This window comes from Mytilus galloprovincialis, chromosome 9, assembly GCF_965363235.1.
Source record: "Mytilus galloprovincialis chromosome 9, xbMytGall1.hap1.1, whole genome shotgun sequence".
Classification (NCBI taxonomy): Eukaryota; Metazoa; Mollusca; class Bivalvia; order Mytilida; family Mytilidae; genus Mytilus; species Mytilus galloprovincialis.
The window spans coordinates 57,436,277-57,459,647 of record NC_134846.1 but is presented as its reverse complement, the minus strand read 5'-3'; the positions used below and the strand labels follow the sequence as shown (position 1 = coordinate 57,459,647).

At 32.4% G+C, this 23,371-nt stretch overlaps 1 protein-coding gene across 1 annotated transcript; it reads right to left on the bottom strand.

The window, feature by feature from the left end:
- Positions 1–339: 339 nt before the first annotated feature.
- Positions 340–21,930, bottom strand: LOC143045402 (transcription factor A, mitochondrial-like). Its single transcript, XM_076217870.1, has 10 exons — positions 21,810–21,930; positions 19,615–19,763; positions 18,543–18,616; positions 18,091–18,252; positions 13,776–13,874; positions 11,999–12,055; positions 8,752–8,871; positions 5,353–5,424; positions 4,939–4,977; positions 340–3,362 (listed from the first exon to the last, which is right to left on the bottom strand). The coding sequence occupies exons 1-10, from the start codon at positions 21,899–21,901 to the stop codon at positions 3,210–3,212; spliced, it is 1,017 nt and encodes a 338-aa protein (XP_076073985.1). The 5' UTR covers positions 21,902–21,930; the 3' UTR covers positions 340–3,209.
- Between the last annotated feature and the right edge of the window lie 1,441 nt (positions 21,931–23,371).

Genomic DNA, 23,371 nt, shown 5'->3' with positions numbered 1-23,371 from the left:
TGATACTTCGGTGCTGATTACCAAGAAGGTAACAACTGAGGTTGTACTTTGAACTTGGGATAAATAAATTAATCACTGCTATGCAAGTTGACAGTACCCTACTGGTTAGAACTGAGAGTTTATAGGGTGTTCTTCTGTCATCAGGTTTATAACACGTACTCGTAATTCATCTGACACTACTTATAACACACTTACATACACACAAGAAAATAAATGATGTACCAGCAACTGTCACTTGAAACTGATAAAAGTTTAAGGGACTTCCTATAGAACAAGATACAGCTTAATGTTCAAAACATGCATTGATAAAGTCAGCAGATGATTAAAAAATACAAACAATAAATCTGTAAGTGCTTTATTTGTAAAACAAGTGTACAAAATGGAACATACTTTTCAACAATAATGATAACATCTACACTTTTCTAATTGGAGTTGTTCATACAAGTTTTTGAATATCTTTTAATTGGAGCCTGTGATATACCTGCACAGTTCAAATAGTCAGTTATATATTAAGGATGTGAATATTTTTTGCATTCAAATTAAATGTATCAATCCAATTACATTAATAATACTATCCCCCTCCCAAGAACAACAGATCCATCTGTAAAAATCAGTTTGAATTTCTCAAGATTACATCATATAATAATGGTATTCTTTTCATGCATTTGAGCATAACACTTATTCAAGCAACTAAAAAGACATCTTTTCCATAGAGAAATTGTTTGTATTTCACAACAGGTAATAAAACATCTAAATGGTTAACTTAAACATCTGTAATTTCTTACTCATTTTAATCAATTCGACACTTACCACAAATCTGCCTTTTTTTTACATATTTTCCATTATAAGTTGATCGTCAAGATATTTTATGGCATAGTAACAATTCTTTTATATCTAATCTATATACCCGTATAAAAAAATGTTCTTAAAATTAAAATATTTGCCATAAAAATTATTATAAAATACTACCTGCTTATTTTCTGTAGAATTCTTAAGTAAATTACAATTTCATGTGGAATGACAGGCAGTATCATCAAAAGAATCAGAGCATTGAAGTTTTATACTGATATATTTGCAAAGTTTAAATATTTATAAACTGCATATTCATATTTCTTTTCTTTTTCACCGGTAATAACAACCTTAAATGAATGGGTCTGTAAGCATTTTTAGGACATAAATCTCTTGCTAAAATCTAGCTCTCTTATGAACACATATTTGGTTAAAGTACATACATAGGACTAGTGTAATAATAATCTTTTGGACAGCATTTCAATATCAATAAATTCTTTTTACAATTCAATATTTCACAATTTTAATATTTCTTAGTACTTATATCTTTAAACAGTCCCATCTGTAAAAGTGATGGTATGTTGGTGCCTGGATAACTTACCTACCATTATTTCTAAAACATTGTACAAATGTATAAACAAAATAAAGAAAAATTGTGGCTTTAAGAAAATCATGCAGCTTATTGTAGCAAGTCACAAAATATAATACCCTAGTTCTACCAACAGCATACATTATTTACCAATTGTTCAAACCAAGTAACTGCTTAGATTTTAACAATGTTCAGATTGAAGAAGCATTCTCAAGTCGTGAAACATGAGTATGATCCCATAGTATACGGATGCCCCAAACATGCACATTCATCTTCTGTTCAGTGGACTGTGAAATTGGGTTGAAAACTCAAATTTTTCATTAAATTTAGAAAGATCATCTTATAGGGAACATGTGCTCTAACTTTCAAGTTGATTGGACTTCAACTTCATCAAAAACTACCTTATCAAAAACTTTATCCTGAAGAGGGACAGACATACAAACTAACAGATGAGCGCGCGCACATACCGGCAGTCTACTTCAATATTCATCTTGATTACTCTACCAGATTTAACCATGTAAGGTGTTAATATACTTTACCATTGAAATTAATTTGTTATAGACTATATACCTTACATTCATTTTGCACAATTTTCAGACCAATTATGTAGTTGTAATCCTGAACTGCCACACAAATACTGTAAACCTAATAAGACCATTCACATAATCCTGTCCAGACTGTGATACTCCTCCAGTTAAAATGAAACAACAGACAAACACCATTGGAAACATGAACTTCATATCCATAACTCTAACTGAGCACTTTTGATAGTTAATTCCTCCATACAGTTAAAATACAGGTCAAAACATACAATATAACAAACACTTTGTGAAATATTATAAAACACAAATAACAGCAAATCTTTCCTGTATAAGAGGAGTTATGATACAATCAAACATATATTTCCTATATGAGAATAGGTATGATAAGATTAGTTAATTGCCTGATTAATTAGTATTAGTTAATACCCACCCTTTCAATAACAATGATGCATCCATTTCTAATTGGAAAAGAATTATAAGAACCTTCGTATTATAACATAATAATGTGAATTCAAAGATAAAGCTCTTAATTCTAGAAGAGAGCCATTTGCAAACCAGAGAATATAATCAATAATCCTAGATCCATTTAAGGGAATATATGCGAGTGCATTTTTGAAACAAACTTGACAAATCAATTTTAATTTTTATGTTCAATTTGTTTTTCTTTCAAGGGCTAAAAATATTCTATCACACCCTCTCTTATGTCAACATTCTGAGGATTAAATATATAGCATTCATTTTGTTGAGTAGAATGTTTCATGTATATAGGAACATACTATAAAATATTCTGATAGAAAAATCTTTTCACATGATATACTAAAGCACCTCAATACACACAACTGTTCAATAATAACTGCCATTGAATCAGTCAAAGCTCCCTTAAATATAAGAAGCTATGATACTACCTACCACTTTCAGTCATGTTTGTACTTGACCTTATTGGCATCATATTTCAGACTTAAATGAATGATGATTATTGTATGAACTTCCAAAGAAGGTTACTTTTACTTCCCTTAAAATAATACTGGTTGTGGCTTCAATCAGGGAAATGAAAGTCCATCTTTAATGACCACAAGTTGTTTGTTTCTACATTAACACTATAAACAGTAGCCAATTGATATCAACAACAAATTGTGGAAGCAATCAATTCTACATTCATTTTATACAGTACATGTTTCTTAAAGGTCCAGATCAACAAATACAATGATAGTTTGCACCTTTATCAACTCTCTTTTAATTCAGTCTTTGGATTCTTTGGCTTCATTTTTAGCTTTTCTGATTTTTGCTGATTATTTTTTTGTTGGTTTCTTTTTATTTGCTTTAATCAGCTCAAACACCTCCTCCACAAAGTCTGTTTTTCCTTTATCTTCAATTTTCTGGTACCATTCTTCCATTTCTTTTTCATAGCGATGTTGTTCTTTTACTGCCTTTTTATGCCATTTCTACAAGAAAAATAAATATAAAATATGTTAGTTTCTTTGAAGTTTTACATATCCTTTATACCCAGAAGGTAATAAAACATCAAAATGGCAAAAAAACAACATAGAGAACCAACTTTCCATAAATTAAGAACCATAACTCATGAAAGGTAAAAGTGAAAATTGTCACCATACCTTCATTTTGTCTTCAGTATCAGTATGAAGTGATAAATGGTGGCAAAAATTTACTCAAAAACTGTAAACCATATAGTAGTTGGAAAAAACATACAGATAACAATATATTATCAAAGATTTGGAGAATCTATAAAGTGTCTAGTATTATGCCACCAATACAGAAAATGTTCACATGTGCTCAAGTTTGTTTAGGTATCATATTGTTTCTAAAATTATATTTTTAATTAAAGAACCTTAGTGAGCACGCTCACATACCCTACGTCCCCACATTGTCATTGGAGAAATTAAATAAGTATAAGAAAAAAAAATTGTATAAGAAAAAATACTGAATAATAATTTCCTGTCAATATACACATCTACATAGTATGTCCTTATTATCTACAAAGTTTCATGAAATTCTGTTGTGTGGTTTCAGAGGAGTTGAGATGACAAACTGTTGAAGTAGTACCTTAAAGCAAATAAGTTCAAAGATGTGTAACTCCTAGAAAAAAAATTGAATCCTGATTTCCTGTCGATATGCACATCTACATAGTATGTCCTTATTATCTGAAAAGGTTTCATGAAATTCTGTTATGTAGTTTCATAGGAGTTGCGATGACAAACTGTTGCAGTAGTACATTGAAGCAAATAAGTTCAAAGGGGTGTAACTCCTAGAAATAAAATTGAATCGTAATTTCCTGTCGATATGCACAACAACATAGTATGTCCTTTTCATATAAAAAGATTTCGTGAAATTCTGTTGTGTGGTTTGAGAGGAGTTACGATTACAAACTGTTGCAGTAGTACATTAAAGTAAATAAGTTCCAAGGGGTGTAACTCCTAGAAAAAAAATTGAATCGCAATTTCCCGTCGATATGCACAACTACATAGTATGTCCTTATTATCTGAAAAGGTTTTCGTGAAATTCTGTTGTGTGGTTTCAGAGGAGTTGCGATGACAAACTGTTGCAATAGTACATTAAAGTAAATAAGTTCAAAGGGGCGTAACTCCTAGAAAAAAAATTGAATCGCAATTTCCCGTGATATGCACAACTACATAGTATGTCCTTATTATCTGAAAAGGTTTCGTGAAATTCTGTTGTGTGGTTTCAGAGGAGTTGCGATGACAAACTGTTGCAGTAGTACATTAAAGTAAATAAGTTCAAAGGGGCGTAACTCCTAGAAAAAAAATTGAATCGCAATTTCCCGTCGATATGCACAACAACATAGTATGTCCTTATTATCAGAAAAGGTTTTGTGAAATTCTGTTGTGTGGTTTGAGAGGAGTTGCGATGACAAGAAACAGGACTGACAGACGGACGGACTGACGGACTGATGGACGGACGGGTCAAAAACATTATACCCTGCGCAACTTCGTTGCGTGGGGTATAACAAGTATGGAAAGAGAAATATATCATAATTATTACCTCCTTCTCTTCATCTGATAATGTACTCCAAAGTGGTCCCTAAAAATACAAGAAACAAAACATATAATTTGATACCCCACTGGATTTACATGCAATATGGTATTTCACTAATTTCAAGTTTTAATGTTTGAAGAAGAGGAATATTGTTTCTCTAATCCTCACACGATTTATCCTTTCCTGACCTGTAGTTTGTTTGATCACAGTTCCTCGTTAGTCAAAATTCGTTCAAATTTTCTTGCTTTCTTCTGAATTTTATAATGTGATGTCATGAAAAAATTTCCATATTTATTTACTCTCAACAGTTAAATTTTAAACATTTAAAAGACTCAGCAAGCCTTGCGTTTTAAATTTGAAAATTTAACTGAGTGGACAAATAGTGTTTTAACTTGTTATTTAATTTAATAAAATATTTACCTCCTTGTGTTGGTGTCGATATATTTGATAAGCACCCATATTTTTCTTTGGAACTTCTAGTTTTTCTAATTCCTGCAATAAAAGAAGTATTCTAAATTTAAGAAACTGTTGATTTCTATGGTTTTTATAATAAACCTTAGTAATAAAATTCACACATGTCAAAAAGAGGCAATTGTTTGAGGGATCTGCTTATATATCCCTTGTCTGCTACATTGGTTGTTATACATAGATACTTGTCATGTGTCTCAGAATAAAGTTACCAAATAAACATAATGTCAAACTTAAATATAAAGGACATCGTAGGTATAATTCACATGTAAATTTTATGATCAGAGGTCTTAAGGATGTTCGCTACTCTGTTAAAAATAACAAGCTTTTTAAAAGACTATTATGAATTGATAGTATATCAATAAAGAAACTAAAAAAGTAGAAAAAATGGAGGGTCTGTGTGCTCGTTTTTGAGATATTAGCAATTGAAAATTTGGCGGGAAATAATTCTCTCTAGACTTTTCATATATTTAACATTGGTACCTTATTTGTTTCAAAAACTATGAAAAAATAACAAGGATTTCATAAGATTTTGAAATATGGCTTTATAAATAATATGTAATAAAAATATGAAAAGAAAAGTAGTGGTTAGTGGGCAAATTTTTTTAATGTTAATACATGGATAAAACCAGAGGATTCCGAAAATCTTGCAAAAATCCAAAAAGTAGAGGAGCAAACATCCTTAACCCTTTCACCGATTGCTCCCTAGACAGAAGCTACTCTGAGACGATGGCTTCCCTGGCTACTATTACTCAAGTGGGAGATCTTCATAATAAATGTCAATAAAAACTTGTTTGTAGTTATTTGTGTATTTATTTCATTCACTAACACCATGTTCACAGTTTTATTCATGTTTTAATAATTTTTTCTTCTTAAAATATTAAAATTTTCAAATTTTCGGCATTTTCTAGGTGAAATTCTCAAAATTCTGCTCTTTGACCCCAAATCGTAATTTTTTAACCCAAAACGGCAAAATTTTGAAAATTTTAGTGAGGCTGTACAAATTCCTCACACTGAACGATGTCCATTCCAAGTGTTTTGTACTTAAAACGACATTTTATGTCAAAAAAGTATACTAGTTTGGCTTCAATTCTTCCATATTCTTTCAAAAAAAATGTTCCCTCATTTCAAATTCTCGTAAATTCCGTAAATTTCCTCTGATTTTGACACGGTTTTCAACAAACGGAAGCGCCATGTTTACACTTTCATCCGGGTATCCATCAAAGAAAGATAACTCATGTTTGCACTGTTTTAAGCGGGAAACATAAAAGAGGTATTCCGATCCCGGTAAAACGGGACTCATCGCAGGGCTCACACTATTTCAGAATTATAGGGAGAAGTGACTTCTCTTTTTGAAACTGATAGGGAGAAGTGGTGAGATTTGAAAGAGAAGTGCTCATTCGCGCATTGTGCTACAATGTTTGGATATTACAATAGTATAAAGGGTCATATGTAAATAATGTTCTTTTTATATTATTCAATTCATATCTGAGTATACAATTAAACTAACATTTCAAATTAAAAGTGTTTAAGTTTTACTAAGTTTCTTGTGAGAAACTACCAACTAAATATTTAATATCTAGCACTAAAAAAAATATTTGTTTTATTTTAAAAATGTAAAGAAATTATAATATATCAATTACAATTTAATTCAAATCTATCTTGTGTATGAAATTCAGTGTTTCTCATAAAAAAATATAAAAGTTATTAAGCTGGGCCATAATATAATTAATAGTCTCAGAGTTAAGCAACTTTGAAACAATCCATAAAAAACATAGGGAATTATATACACCAATCAATTAGATGTAACCAAAAGTCTCTTAATGCGTGTGGAATACGTAATTTTCCCCTTTGGGATCAATATTCTTCTGTCAGCTGTTCCATCCGTGCGTCCGTAGTAATTATTGTAAACATACTGATTTCGGTCATAGCTGGTCCGGTTCAGATCCGTAGTTTAGAAATCGGTCAATGGCGGATGAATGCAAGAAAATTTACAAAAATAAACGATGTTTGACAAGTTATTTGGAAAGGAACATGACGTTTTTAATGCAATAAATGGATAAAACATTTACTGGAGGCAACTTTTATCACGTTTAAATGAAGTAACAAACTTATTTTGCCGCCGAAATTTAGGTTGATGTACGTTTTCAGGTAACAAGCACCAGAACTTGCGGGATGCACAAAGTGATAAAAAGTTGTATTTTTATCAAATAACTTGCTACACACTGCAAAGACAATGCTTCAACCTCTTTTCTTAAGATAATGAATCGTTTATGTCTAAATTTCTTTAATTATCAATAAAAAATTGATGTTTCATCAACTTGGTAAAAATTGAAAATGTCCGATGACAGAAGCGACTGAAAGCGAGTATCGTCAAGAACAGGGCGACTTGTTTCGCTTTTGGGGGTGGGGGAAAGCGAAGTGACGGTCGGGAAAGCGACTTCTTCGCCCAAGTCGCCTGGTAGCGTGAGCCCTGCATCGTCAGCTGTCTGAAGCGTGAATCCCGGTAAACAAGGACTCATCAGCGAAAGGGTTAAAACACTAGTTCAATGAATAAATAATATGTATTCAAGGTATGTTTTTACTGTAAACATAATGTGAAATATTTTGCTATCATTTTAAAGGCTGTGCCCAGTTAAGTTTGGCTGATCAGTTCTATGTTTTAAAACGAAACAGTGTTGCAATTTTATCTGTCCAATGGAATAAACTTCTATAAATCTGTTTTGTTTTTGTTTTTTCACATTTTAATTAATATTCTTTTAGAAATGCTGGCATGTGAATGCTCACAAAGCAATATTCCAGAAAATTTCTATTTTCTATCCATGACTTAACTCCTGCAAGAATAGTTCATTTGCAGACTATCAACCTAACACATACCCTTTTGATATAAATGTCATAGATATTGCACATAAAATGTAGACATGAGAATTCTTACTATGCCATTGTCAATATAAATTTACTTTTTAAAGGGACACAAGTCCTGCTAGTAATGATTTAGCACTGATTTTCAAAATCATTGTCTTCTCAAAACTTTATGATTCCTTATTGGACTACAAACTTAAAATTCTGATTTTCTGTTTTTAGAACCACTTTTAAGCACTGTGTTTGGCCAATTTCCTGGCACCCAGTTTTTAGTGGTAGAAGAAGCTGGAGTGCCCAGGGAAAACCATGGACAATCAATAGGAAAACTGACAATCCTAGTCAATTAAGATTAGTGTCGAGTGCACCTGCACGAGCAGGTATAAAACTCACAACCCCAAAGTGACTAGCAAGTGATTACAGTAGTTACTACTTAGACCACTTGGCCATCCAGGCTGGACTTCAATTTAAAAAAAGATTTTTGTTTTATACCTTTTGTAATAATGATACTTTAACATCTGATCCATCTCCTTGTTCCACCATGTTTTCCACCCATTCTGTCATCTTCAGGTTGTATTCTTCCTTAGCCTCAGCATATAGTACTTCAAAAGACTGAAAAAAAGAATTGAATACTGTAAATTCAGAAATTATTGCGATGTTTTTATTATTTCAAAATTGCGTCAGGGTTGTAATAGCAATGATTTAAACTTTTTTTATACAAATTAAACATGATTTTTCTCAATATCTCAAAAATTAAAATCGCATTTTTAGTCTAAAATGACAAAATCGCAATAATAAATGCACCCAATAATTTCTGAATTTACAGTAATAAGGAATTGTTGAAGTTTAAATACTTTACAAAGTGAACACTTTAAATATTGTTTGTTTCCCCTTCCCCGACCGACCCGGTATAATCGTCGCGATAAATGATAGGTAAACAAGAAAAATAAACATGGCTGGTCACAATATTTGTGTAGCAGCAAGCAGGGGTTCAAATTAGAAGTGGTCCAAGGTCCGCGATCTTCCAGTTTTGCAATCGACTTTCCACTTTGTTACTAGCTACGCCCGACGGACCTAAGGAAATAAAAAATAACTTTGCAAACCTTTTTACCAAAGTCTCCAAATAAACTATTTCAAAACTTAATTTCATCTTTATTTTTCAAGACAGCGATGTTCATTTTGTTCAACCGTTAGCTTTACACAGAAAATTGCTGACAAGTAATGTGTAAATTCGAGTAAACTTGTATCTGACTGACAAAAACAACATTGAACTAGATGCTCTGCAGGGCACAGCTTTATAGGACCGCAGAGGTTGAACCCTGAACGGTTGGGGCAAGTATGGACACAATATTCAAGCTGGATTCGGCTCTAAATTTGGATTGTGATTAAATAGTTGACGCAGCATAGGTTTCTGACACAGAATGAATGTGGTCTAATGAACTTATTTTTTTTTTGCCTTTGAGCAATTCACTATGCTGTTGAATATTAATCCTCTCAAAAAAATGTTTGAAGAAATTTTTGAAGTGCTTGTTATCACTGAATGGTAAAGATTGTTTTAATTTATCAGTTGGTAGTAAAAGTGAATATACATTGTATATTGTGTAAAACAATGATTTAAGTTGATTCAACTACTATTCTGGACAAAGAAAGATAACTCCAATTGAAGATTTCTTGCTATTGTGCAATACTGTGCAATTGAAAATTTCTTGCTATTGCACAATACTGTGCAATTGAAGATTTCTTGCTATTGCTGAATACTGTGCAATTGAAAATTTCTTGCTATTGCACAATACTTAATATAATAATTTTGGATCCTGATTTGGACCAACTTGAAAACTGGGCCCATAATCAAAAATCTAAGTACATGTTTAGATTCAGCATATCAAAGAAGCCCAAGGATTCGATTTTTGTCAAAATCAAACTAAGTTTAATTTTGGACCCTTTGGACCTTAATGTAGACTAATTTGAAAACGGGACCAAAAATTAAGAATCTACATACACAGTTAGATTCGGCATATCAAAGAACCCCAATTATTCAATTTTTGATGAAATCAAACTAAGTTCAATTTTGGACCCTTTGGGCCCCTTATTCCTAAACTGTTGGGAACAAAACTCCCAAAATCAAACCAAACCTTCCTTTAGTGGTCATAAACCTTGTGTTTAAATTTCATAGATTTCTATTTACTTAAACTAAAGTTATGGTGCGAAAACCAAGAATAATGCTTACTTGGGCCCCTTTTTGGCCCCTAATTCCTAAACTGTTATGACCTCAACTCCCAAAATCAATCCCAACCTTCCTTTGGTGGTCACAAACCTTGTGTCAAAATTTCATAGATTTCTATTTGCTTAAACTTAAGTTATTGTGCGAAAACCAAGAAAATGCTTATTTGGGCCCTTTTTGGCCCCTAATTCCTAAAATGTTGGGATCAAAACTCCCAAAATCAATCCCAACCTTCCTTTTGTGGTCATAAACCTTGTGTTAAAATTTCATAGATTTCTATTCACTATTACTAAAGTGAGAGTGCGAAAACTAAAAGTATTCGGACGATGACGACGACGCCAACGTGATAGCAATATACGACGAAAAATTAAAATTTTTGCGGTCGTATAAAAATTTAACTATAACCACTGAACCATGAAAATGAGGTCAAGGTCAGATGACACCTGCCAGTTGGACATGTACACCTTAGTTACAGTCCTTCCATACACTGAATATACTAGTATCTGAGATATGGACTTGACCACCAAAACTTAACCTTGTTCACTGATCCATGAAATGAGGTCAAGGTCAAGTGATAACTGTCTGACAGACACAAGGACCTTGCAAGGTACGCACTTATCAAATATAGTTATCCTATTACTTATAATAAGAGAGAATTCAACATTACAAAAAAGGAGTAGGTCCGGTGAGGGCCGATTTTGGCCCCAAATTTCAGTTTCATCTAACGAGATATTTAGGACACCTTTTAAACACTTAAGTGTCTATTTCAATTGATTCGATTAGTTTATGTAAAAGATTTTAACTGATTCAGTCATTAAAAACGCTCCGATTGAAGCTTAAATATGAAAAATCTATCAAATATGCCAAAAAACGTCACTTTTCAGATGGTTTTCGTCAAAAATGAAAGTGGCCGCATCCGTGTTCATCCTCAACCTTTATATATGTTATGTATTATCATTAAATACAACTTACATTTCAATATTATGAATGAACACGAATGCGGCCACTTTCATTTAAGACGGAAACCGTCTAAAATTTAACTAAAATGCTATAATTGTGAAGATTTCAGTAATTAAGCATGACTTTATGATGCTAGTACACGATATATGTACATTGTATTGTCAAAAACAGCACATATTTATGTAGCAGAAGCATTCTACTTTCCAAAAAATAGCTAAAAGATTACATTTTCACAATTTTGCAAAACTGCTTAATTTTGGGGCCAAAAAGGGGTCGTACTGAACCTACTCCTTTGAACTTTTTTTTCAAGTGGTCACTGAACCATGAAAATGAGGTCAAGGACATTGGACATGTGACTGACGGAAACTTCGTAACATGAAGCATCTATATTCAAAGTATGAAGCATCCAGGAATTCCATCTTCTAAAATATAAAGCTTTTAAGAAGTGAGCTAACGCCGCCGCCACCAGATCACTATCCCTATGTCGAGCTTTCTGCAACAAAAGTTGCAGTCTCGACAAAAAATAAATTTTGACTTCATTTTTCTTTCATATTTTACCTGCTTTTCTTGTTTAGACATTTCCCTCCACTCATGTCCCAGCATTTGCACAAATTCCTAAAAACAAAGAAGAAAAGAAGTATTGGTAATTTTTCAATGGAAAAGGGTCAAATGTCAAATATCAGACATATTTTTCAATTTCATAGAAACAACTTAAACACAACAAAAATAACCTGAAGCACAATGAGACCTGAATTACTTAAATAACTGTACAAGAAACCGTATTATATACATTGTATATATATATTTCCCTTATTAGGTCTTTCCACTTTTGTTTTTCTTCTGATTATTTTTTTGTTTTTCTTCTGTCTGAGATGCTTTTTTGTCTTACAACATATCGAATGGACTTTTGGCCAATGATGTTTTACAGTAATGGGGGTTTCAAAACTCACCCTGTGTGACCAAACACTTATTCTTATAGGAGTTATCTCCCCGCATCTCCTTTTTCTTGTTATTGTTATATCTCTAAAACCGTAAAAGATTTTAACAAATTGTTTTCACCAAATTGTTCGTCTACTCTTAAAAATGATTTAGTTACTTTTGACTGGAGTCATTGGAAGACATTTTATGGGAGTTATTTCCCTTTGAAAATTTAAGATAGGCTATATGTTGGATAAATTCATATGTTATAAGTCGTAGAGACCTACAGTCTTTTGATATAAAATCCATGGTTCATTTGAAGGAAATTGAGGTCAAGGTCAAAGTCATGTTATAAATTTTGAATTTTGCTTGTTATCGTTATTAAAAAAAACTGTTACGGTAAATGATATGATGTGTATGCCAAATAACTGTTTACAATAAGGCGCTACTTCAACCTATTTAAGACGAAGAGTTTTGGTTAACTCTTATAGGAGTTTTCTCCCCTTATGTATTTGAAATCAGTATTTCTCCACAACCATACAAGTGATTGACCTGGGGTCTTTTGATTTGAGATCACTGACCTATGACCTCAAGATTGAGGTCAAGGTCAAAGGTCAATTGGACATTCTAGATTTTGACCTTTGCTAAAAAATCTTTCTGGTTCATTAAAAAACAAATAAAGTCTTCTGCATAAACCTATTAATCCTATTTGTTTTCTTATATCAGTTTGATTTACCCCGTTTTTTAAAATTTCATTCTTATCGAGGTGGAAAGACCTTCAATTGTTCTTTGAAGAATTGGTTTTTTAATTCTAAAAGATTTATCTTTTTCCTGACTTGTTCATTTATCAACGTGTGGTTTGTTTGATCTCAGTACTTCATTGGTCAAAACTCAATTATGAAGTGGTATTTTCTGCTTTCCTTTGAATTTCCTATTGTGAAAGCATGAAAAAAATGCAACCATGCCTGATGAAGTAACATCAAAAGAACACATCTTTTTGCAGATCATTTGAAAAGGAATAAGTTTGCCTGTATATTGTTTAAATATCATTAGAGAAACAGATTCCCCAACCAAAGTTTGTGTAATATGATATTTATATACTCTTGACAGTTAAATTTTAAATATTTAAAATGCATGGCTAGCCTCACATTTTACAATTGAAAGTTCTATCTTGAGAGGATTAATATGGTATCACACTCAATGCAGTGGTAGAATTTATATATATTGAATTAGAGTCATGGTCATTTCAATTAACTATGAATGTCCCAGATAAAACATGGCTCTATGTGAATACATTATCCAAAGAATTTCTTTCAGTTAGAGTTGTTACGCCAAGTGATGAGAAAAGCTCACTTGGCCCTTCGGCCCCTTCGGGCCAGGTGAGCTAAAAATGTATCAAGATGGCATCAATACTTACTGTAGCAGACTTATCAGAATATGGATTTGGCATTTTACTATTCACAAAAATCATGTAGGATGATAAAGGTCTCTTAGGTAATCCATGCTCTGTATTCTTCTGAAATCACAAATAAATTTAAATGAAATATAAATAGCTGTACCACATGCAACTAACAGTGTTTTATAAAAAAAAAAATACAGATGACCGATAATGGAATTTTATGTAGACAACAGAAACATCAATAGATGCTGCCTTCAATTAAGAGCCTGCTTATGGCAAAAACTGTTTTGCTGTCAAGGTATACATTTTGTATAGTTTATTTAATGCAAAAATAAACAGTACACCCTATATCATCATTTAAGATTGTAATTGCAGAAATTAAGCAGGTGCTCCACATGGCACAGCTTTATACGACCACAGAGGTTGAACCCTAAACAGTTGGGCCAAGTATGGACACAACACTCAAGCTTGATACAGCTCAGAATTTGTATTGTGATCAAATTCTTGACATAATATGAGTTTCTGACACAAAACAAATGTCAAGATCTTACAAATCTATTATGTAATATTGTGCCATTAAAGATTTCTTCTTCACTTTTCAAAAATTTGGGGAGAAAATTTGAAAACTACTACCACCCCCCTTTTTTTGCAATAAGTTCAAAACCTGACATATCTTTATACATTATTTATAAGTAGTGTAAGGGAGGTAAATCAAAACATACCAAACATTGTATGTTAACTGTTTTTGAATTACCTCCCTTACACTGCTTTTAAATTGTCTTAATTGTCCATTGACCAGAAAAACCTAGTTCCCTCCTTTTTTTGCCCCTAATTCCCCTTTTTTGGTCCCTTTTTCCAAAACATATGAGCCATAACCCCCCACAGTCATTACCAAGCATCCCTTAATGGTATTGAAACTTGTGGTATAATTTCAGAGAGATTCATCCACTTAAACATTAAAACTACAAAAATGCTCATTTTGGGCCGCCTTTTTGGCCCCTAATTCCTAAACTATTGGGACCATAACCCCCAAAATCAATCCCAACCTTCCTTTAGATACATTGAACCTTTTGGTAAATTTATAGAGTTCCATTCACTAAATCTAAAGTTATTGTCTGGAAAACCTAGTTTTGCGCCACTTTTTTGCCCCCAATTTCACCTTTTTTTACACTAATTCCAAAACATTTGAGCCCTAATGCAAAAATGCTCATTTTGGGCCCCCTTTTTGGCCCCTATTTTCTTAACTATTGAGACCATAACCTCAAAAATCAATCTCAACAATCCTTTAGTGGTATTAAACCTTCTGGTGAAATTTATAGAGATCCATTCACTTAATCTAAAGTTATTATCCGGAAACTAAATGCGTCTTCGGACGACACAGACAAAACGATACCATTATATGACGCAAATTTTTGTTTGCGGGGGTATAAAAATGCTTGTTTTTGGCCCCTTTATGGCCCTTGATTCCCAAACTGTTGGCACCATAGCCCCAAAATGAATCCAAACCGTCTACTTGTGGTATTTAACATTGTGGAACAATTTCAGAGCAATTGCAATACTTATAAACAATTTATTATCTTGAAAGTAGAAAAATGCTTGTTTTGGGCCCCTAATTCCTAAACAGTTGAGACCATCATCCCCAAAATCCATCCCAACCTTCCTTTTGTGGTATTGAACCTTCTTATTTAATTTCAAAGAGATCCATTTGTGTAAACTAAAGTTATTGTCCAGAAACCAATGTGTTTTCGGATGACACAGATGACAACGACATCATACCATTATACGATCCCAAAATTTTTTGAAGGGGGTATAAAAGGCCAGATGGGAATTGAACTAAGGCAAAATGTGAATTTAGATAAAAATATTAAATAAACAAATTAAACCTCTGTGTTTTTATAGCAATTTAAACAACATGCAATTAGGGAATTGTTTCTCTTGAATTATTGTTAATTTCATTTTTAATGAAACTTAAAAATCTAAATAATATATATCCTTTACATTATGCAACACACAAAAAGTGTAATAGAACAAAACAACAAAGACTTGTTTAATTATATAATAGAATTTATAAAAAAACAAAAAACTGATCTAATAATATATTAAAGGAAAACCCCTTTTGGCCCCAAAATACAGTTAACTCTCGTTGTCTCTAACTTGGTTGACTCGAAATTTCGGATGAGACAAAGTTTGCACGTGGTCTCGAATTTTGTTCCATTTAAATGTATGTAATTCGACTCCTGATGACTCAAAATTGAATGAGTCGAAATTTCGGTTGAGTCGAACTAAATTTATGATCCCAAGGTTAACAATTGCATTAAAAATTCATTATTTATCTCGTACTAATACACATATGTCAAAACATGACCTCCTGCATTTAAATGGATCAGTCTGCACGGTTAGCCACTAGTCCGATGCCCCAGACTAGTAAAATTTCATTCAGACTAGTGAGTTTTTGCAAAACATTGTTTGGACAAATAAGAAAAATGTCTTAATATTGATCTTAGGACTAGCAGTTGAAAAAGTTTTTGGTGCAGACTGTGGATTGAAGAGTTAACCTGACAATACACGTGTAATTAAATTTCCAGTCACTGACCACTGTATTGATTTATGACATGCTATTTCCACGAGTGTTTACCTAAGATTATCTTTTATAGAATTTTTATAAATAATTAGTGATGCATTGTTAATGTTCATGAAAAAGTATTTAAATTGTTTACAAAACAATTAATTTTGATTTACACTAATGAGCTTGGGTGTGTATAAAGTAAGGATTATGACTTCCGTTGATGATCACCTAAAAACTACTCAATCGGGGTCATTAATCTTGTTGTATTTTTTTTTTAAAGAAAGAGTGAGATAAAACAAAATGAAGAGGAATCTAAATTTTCTAAAGTCTCTTGTATCCGAGAATAAACAATTTTTTCAACTATAAACGATCTGAATAATGGAACTATCGATTGGAAATTATTCTTTCGGATAAAAGCCATAGGAAAAGGTTGAAACTGAAACAATTGAATAAGTAAAAATAATGTTATTATATAATAATGAAAGACCTTGACATACAAGTACATCCGATACCAGAATATCGATCCCCTTCCCATATTCACCCGGATTTATTGTAGCTTTACCAAGCTAAGCAAGAGTTGTGTCCCTTGTTCTGTCAAACTTCCGGTTTTCGTTTGTGTCTAACTACGTGTATCTCGAAATATTTCTCTGGTACGGCTGACTTCGAGGTAACGAGAGTCGACTGTATAGCAGTTTTACAAAATTGTGAAAATGTTATCTTTTAGCTATTTATTGGAAAGTAGAATGCTTCTGCTACACAAATATGGGCTTTTTTGGCAATATAATGCACACAAATCGGGTACTACTATCATTAAGTCATGCTAAATTACTGAAATCTTCACAATTTTAGCATTTTAGTTAAATTTTCGACAGTTTCCGTCTTAAATGAAAGTGGCCACATTTGTGTTCATTCATTATATTGAAATGACAGTTGTATTTGATGATAATGCATAACATATATCAATGTTGAGGATTAACACCGATGCGGCCACTTTCATTATTGACAAAAACCATTTGAAAAGTGACGATTTTTTGCATATTTGATAGATTTTTCAGATTTAAGCTTGAATTGGAGCGTTTTTAATGACTAGAAAAAGCTTGAATTGGAGCGTTTTTAATGACTTAACCAGTTAATTTGAGGCCAAAATCAGCCATTACTGGACCTACTCCTTTGTAACGATTCTGCAGAACCTGGTGTCTCGCCTACTTTTGCTGTAAATCGCAGGCTCAACAAAAATGAGGGAAAAAAAATAATAAAAAAATTCCATCATTATAGTAATATTTATTTATTATTATGTAAATAATTCTTGCGCTTTATGTATTAGTGCTTTTCTCTCGTGCAATTCTTTATTACATGTACATTATTAGTTTGCTTATTTAAAAATACATTTCAAAAAAGATGAGCCACTCTTGAAAGACTTTTAAAAAATGATGCCCCACTCGCACTTTCATTTTCTATATTTAGTGGACAGTGAAATTGGGGTCAAAACTCTAATTTGGCATTAAAATTAGAAAGATCATATCATAGGTAACATGTGTTCTAAGTTTCAAGTTAAATGTACTTCAACTTCATCAAGTAAGATTAAATAATTATCATCAATCTGAAATAATTTTCAACTTTAGTAAGCAGTTGTAAAATATAATATATTTTATTGAACTGATAGAAATTGTAAAATAACCCTGCAGGAAATTTTTCTGCAACTTTTTTAAAATGGAGGAGAAATGAGTCTGAAGCGGTTACCCTTATCTTAATTTTAAATATGCATACCTGTTTTTCTTCTTTTTTCTCCTTCTTTTTGATTTTTTCTTCTCTTATTTGTTTCTTTGCTTCCTTGAGTAATTCCTTTTGTTCAGCAGTAAGACTATCTTTAAACTTTTTCATTTCCTCCCTATAAGCTTCTAATCTTACGTGTGCACGGTCTTGATACCCCTTCAAATATTAAAAGACAAAAGAAAATATGTTTACATAAGAAATATTTTGCTTGCCTTACAGCAAAATTGACATTTTTATCATTTAAGACTAAAATGCATTTTCATTTTTTGTAATACTGAGAAAAGGTCCTGTTTAATTCATAAAAAAATATTCAAAATGCCAATTTCCATTATTATTGTGATTATAAATTTGTTGCATTTTTCGAACAAATAAAAACATCACAATAATTTCTAACTAACAGTACTGTTTGTTCATGGGGTCAAACTTATGCATAAATTGTACTTTACCTTCCTGGTAAGATCGTCTAAAGATTCCCACATACCACTACATATCTGTACAGCTTTTGATGCTTTCTTTTTGTCTGGAAAATAGCAAAAGGTTAAAATAATAATTAATCATAGAATTAGCTGGAGTCCAACTTTGGGGGCGGGATTTTCTCACTGTGTTGAAAACCCACTGGTGGCCTTCAGCTGTGTTTTTTACTCTTTGGTCAGGTTGTTCGCTCGTTGACACATTCCCCATTTCCGTTCTCTATTTTATTTTCCAAATGCTGAATTACACAATTGCCCTTTCTAGCTGGCTTCTCAGTAATTTATTTCCAAAATCTGCTTATTTCTAGCTGGCTTCTCAGTAATTAATTTCCATAATCTGTTTATAATTCAGATGTATTTATAAAAGATAATATATAAGTTGAAAGTCTTCGACAAAATTTATATACACCATATTTTTCTAACTGTGAAAGTTGCGGAAATAAGTTTGATTAAAATACTTTAGCTCTATCAATTGTATCTTGTCTGACTGGTCCAATAGAGTTTATTTTCTGCATTTGAAACAAAATGTTATTCAATTTTTTTTTTAACTATCCATGCACACCATTAATTATAAATTGGAATAATATATCAATCATTACATATAATATGTATCTGACAATAATCATGGGCTATATATTCAACAAGTATATAATGATCTGGTTTGTTTTTCTTTCTCACTGATATAATAATGTCTGGAAACAACATACATGTAAGAAGTAACTCTGAAATTGGAGCGTCACTACCAAAATTCATAAAAATGTTTTTTGTTGTTTTTTCTAATGTAAAAATAATAATAAATGATGGTCCTATATGATATCCTAAAATGATTTGAAAATGTATTCACAATAGGATCAATATTGTTTTTGATAAAGATAATGATGGTTCCCTTCGAATTCTCATTATGGAAAATGATTATTACCAAGCTAAATCAATTGTTCTCAATTGTTTTATCCAAAAAAAAGAAAATGCTATACATGGATAAAGCTATAAATTGTGGCACTATGAGGCATAAAAATATTTTTTAACTCAAGTTACTGTAAATGCATACCTGCTTGAAGATTATTATTTTCTACTATTTCATTATAATGATTTTTATAGAATTCCAAATAAGATGTCATAGGTCTTTTAGGAGCCTTTGGCAGACTGTGAATATCAATCTTTTCTTTCTTGGTGACATAGTTTCTGTTTATATTCAACCTGTGAAAAGAAATAACATATACACATATAAATCAATATATTGCAAAGTAAAATTCACATACCTGCCAACTGTCACTATTTGTGGGGGATTTCTGTTCAGGTGAGCACTATCCGATGGAGTGCTCTGAGGTAACAGACGCAAACGCTAGAAATCAAATTGTAAAACAGAAAGTTATGCTTTAACTGTTTAGGGTCACACCGAGTGGCCACATGTAAGTCTACAACACGATGCAAAAAATGTGACAGAATGCATCATACAAGCATATGTAAAGATTAAGAGGTAATTCCTGGGACGACACCGGAGCCTACAATGCAACAGTCAGCTATAGAGATAGTTGAAACACCAAACGAGACTAGAGTAATGTATTCATCGCAACAGAGTCATAACATTCTCCTGAAAACAGCAATTTACCAGTTATATATAACAACCAAGAAGTAGAATGTAACATATTATTTGACGAGGGAGCACAGCGTTCTTTCATAACTCAGAATTTGGCTGATAAACTAAAAATTAAACCAACAGAAATAGTCAGCATTCAACTGTCTGGAGATTTATCTCAGAAAGTTTTGTAACTTAAGACACTGCAACAATACAACTACAGACCGACACAGGAGAGAAGGTGCACATTAACACACTCATTGTTCCGGAAATCGCCGTCCCAATTAAGAACAATATTTCACAGACTACAAGGAGCTTGCCACACTTAAGAGAACTGAAACTTGCACATACTGTGCAAAGTACAGAACGTTTTGAAATCGACATACTCATAGGCGCCAACCACTATTATTGGGACTTTATCGAGGACAAAGTAATATGGGGAAACAGACCCACCGCTGTTCAGTCAAAGATCGGATATCTATTATCAGGACCGATCAATAGAAACATCAACCAGCCGTCAACAGTTCTTGTAAACATCATTACAGACAAGAACACAGCTATTGAAAACGTGAAAGGCTATTCCATAGAAAGGTTGCCTTGGAAACAGGACCATCCAGATGATATTCCTTCTGGCATGACCGTTGCCAAAAGAAGACCAGGAAACCCATTGCAATGGCACGTACAAAGTAGATCGTACATCAACCAATTTCAGGAAACTCTCCAAGGAAGTAACTTGCTAGCTATCTAGACCGCCCGAACAAACATACCCTCAACTGTTGGAGTCAACAAGCCACATAGATACAGGACAGGAACTTATAACGCTTAAAAAAATTACCGCTGAGTGAAGTTACCGTGTGTGCCAGAAGAAACATCCACGAATGGACTAAGAGATAAACTTTAATTGTGTTTATTTAAGGTTAAGGAACTAGATTTATTTGAGATAGACATTAATTTTAAATTTATTTATCTATATTGTGAATCTACATTTTTAATTTTCGTTGCAGATTTCACTTTTATCGGCCCCCAGAATGTCCGAAAATAGTTGAAGTACAAACATTACGCTATGGTAATGTTGCTTTTCTCATTTTATGCATTATCCATCACGACGATTAAACGTATAGAAAACACAACGTATGATTTATTAAGATTCTACAACACAGGGATTGAACGCTCTCCCTCCTAGGGTAGCATCAGCACCGTCAGTCGAGGCCTTTAAAGCCTTGCTGACAAAGCTGAACTAAATTATAAATTGGGGGTGGTGGAGGGGGTCTGTACGCGCACCTAAGTCATGGCATAATAATCAGCTCGTTGATTGTGTCACAGGAGTTTGAAATATATGGTATATTTTTACCCCTTATTGATAGGATTTCAAACTCCTGAGATTGTGTGGACATTATCAGGCAGAAGCAGAAGAAGCAGACATTCTAAAACCAATCTAGGTGCCAAAATGAAGCTCTAATGTTCTCAAATTATCAACAAAATATCATTAGTACCACAAGAGCTACTGTTCGGCAACTGTAACCGGTATGTAAAAATATAGAGAGATATTAAAAAAAATAAAGGTGAGGGTTTCAGTTTGGCTCTCTTTAATATATTTTGCTGGAAAGGCATGTTGTGTCAGCTATTTCTATTCTACTTGCAGAAAGAACAAGCTAGGTATGTCTTACCCAATGCTATAGCTAGAGGAACATAGTTTAAATACACCACATTTTGAAAATGCAAATGTTCCAGACTTGGCACATGTTGCCAATAGCGCCATTTTTAGTAGGTCACTATGGTGTGGCTGAATACCAATATTATTTTCTGATCATTTATTAAGGTAGCTTTTTGTGTCCATCTTCTTCTATAAAATATAAAATTAGAAATCTTTTTTTGTTAAGTCGTGTATTATATTCTCTACTAAGATTTTTTTTTTTATTATAAACGTGTTGTAATTCTGGTTTCTGTGGTTTATTTACAACTTTTCGTTAAAACAAAAACAGTTTTCGGTTTTAAGATGTAGTTCAACAAAATTTACGTATTGTTGTACAAAACGAAACTTAGGGCATTTTTTGTACATAAATAAGGCCGTTAGTTTTCACGTTTGAATTGTTTTACATTGTCATTTCGGGGCCTTTTATAGCTGACTATGCGGTATGGGCTCTGCTCATTGTTGAAGGCCTTTCTTAAATGGTGGATATGTAAAAAAACTGAAAATAAAAACAACAAATGAAAAATAATCAAGCCATTCCTGTTTTGTTTGTAATTAAACATGCATGTTAAAGATGATGATATATTTTCTGAATACTTCAATTCGTCCATTGAAATATAGGAAAGATTTGGTTTAGATTATACGTTATTGATTGTACAAAATAATAATAAACCTAACGTGACGGTACCCATATTGCACCTATTTTGACACTGAGGTTTTTTATCTACTTTTTTTTATGATAAAGACAAAAATGTCCATTCTGTGTTTATTTTGTAGCCGTATCCTTCTTTATTATAAAGGTACACTAATTTGATTTTTATTCCATATGGAATCATAGGAAAATTGGTCTAAACTGACCTCCGAACCATCAATGATTCTGAAATGAGGAGTACCCAAATTGCATCCATGCTTAAATTCACATCGTCAAAAGTCTAATAACAGAGCTTTTGTTTAATTTCTTCACAGAAGGGCCAATTTCTTAAATTGCTGTAAGAAAAAAAAATTAGGTTCAAAACAAGAAATATAAATGTTGTCGTTCATTATATCGATTTTTATATATTATACTAGGGGAATATGTCTAAAAAATGAGTTTATTTTGATGTTGTTTTGTATATAACTTTTTTCAAGTTAAAAAAATAAATTTTAATAAACAAAATGGCATCACTAAATTGTATCTATAAAAGTGCTTAATAGCCACATTTCTTCTCAAGGTCGCCTTGGCTCCATCGATGGAGCGAAGAACTGTAAAAGAGAGATTATTTTAAAGAAATAAGTGTTCCAATCTCATGCAGATTTTCGCACTGACTGACTGACGGATTGACGGATTGACGGACTGATTCATTGATTGGTGAGGGGGGCAAGGGGGGTCCCAATAACAGCAAAACAGCAAATTGATTTGGCTTATAACAGATAACATGGAATTAAAATGGACAAAAACAGATAACAGTAAATGAAATATTAAAATAAGTCGGTACCTTGACAAATCCAGTATTCAGTCTTATTACGGGTATAATAAAATTAACGGTACCAATTTTCTTG

Excerpts from the sequence above, each read along its gene's own strand:
- LOC143045402 (XM_076217870.1), bottom strand. The coding sequence starts at position 21,901 with ATGGCGCTATTGGCAACATGTGCCAAGTCTGGAACATTTGCATTTTCA. Across the intron at positions 13,875-18,090 it reads AGAAAAAAGAAGAAAAACAG|AAGAATACAGAGCATGGATT; the intron begins GTATGCATATTT and ends TTGTGATTTCAG. Across the intron at positions 3,363-4,938 it reads TATCAGATGAAGAGAAGGAG|AAATGGCATAAAAAGGCAGT; the intron begins GTAATAATTATG and ends TTTTTCTTGTAG.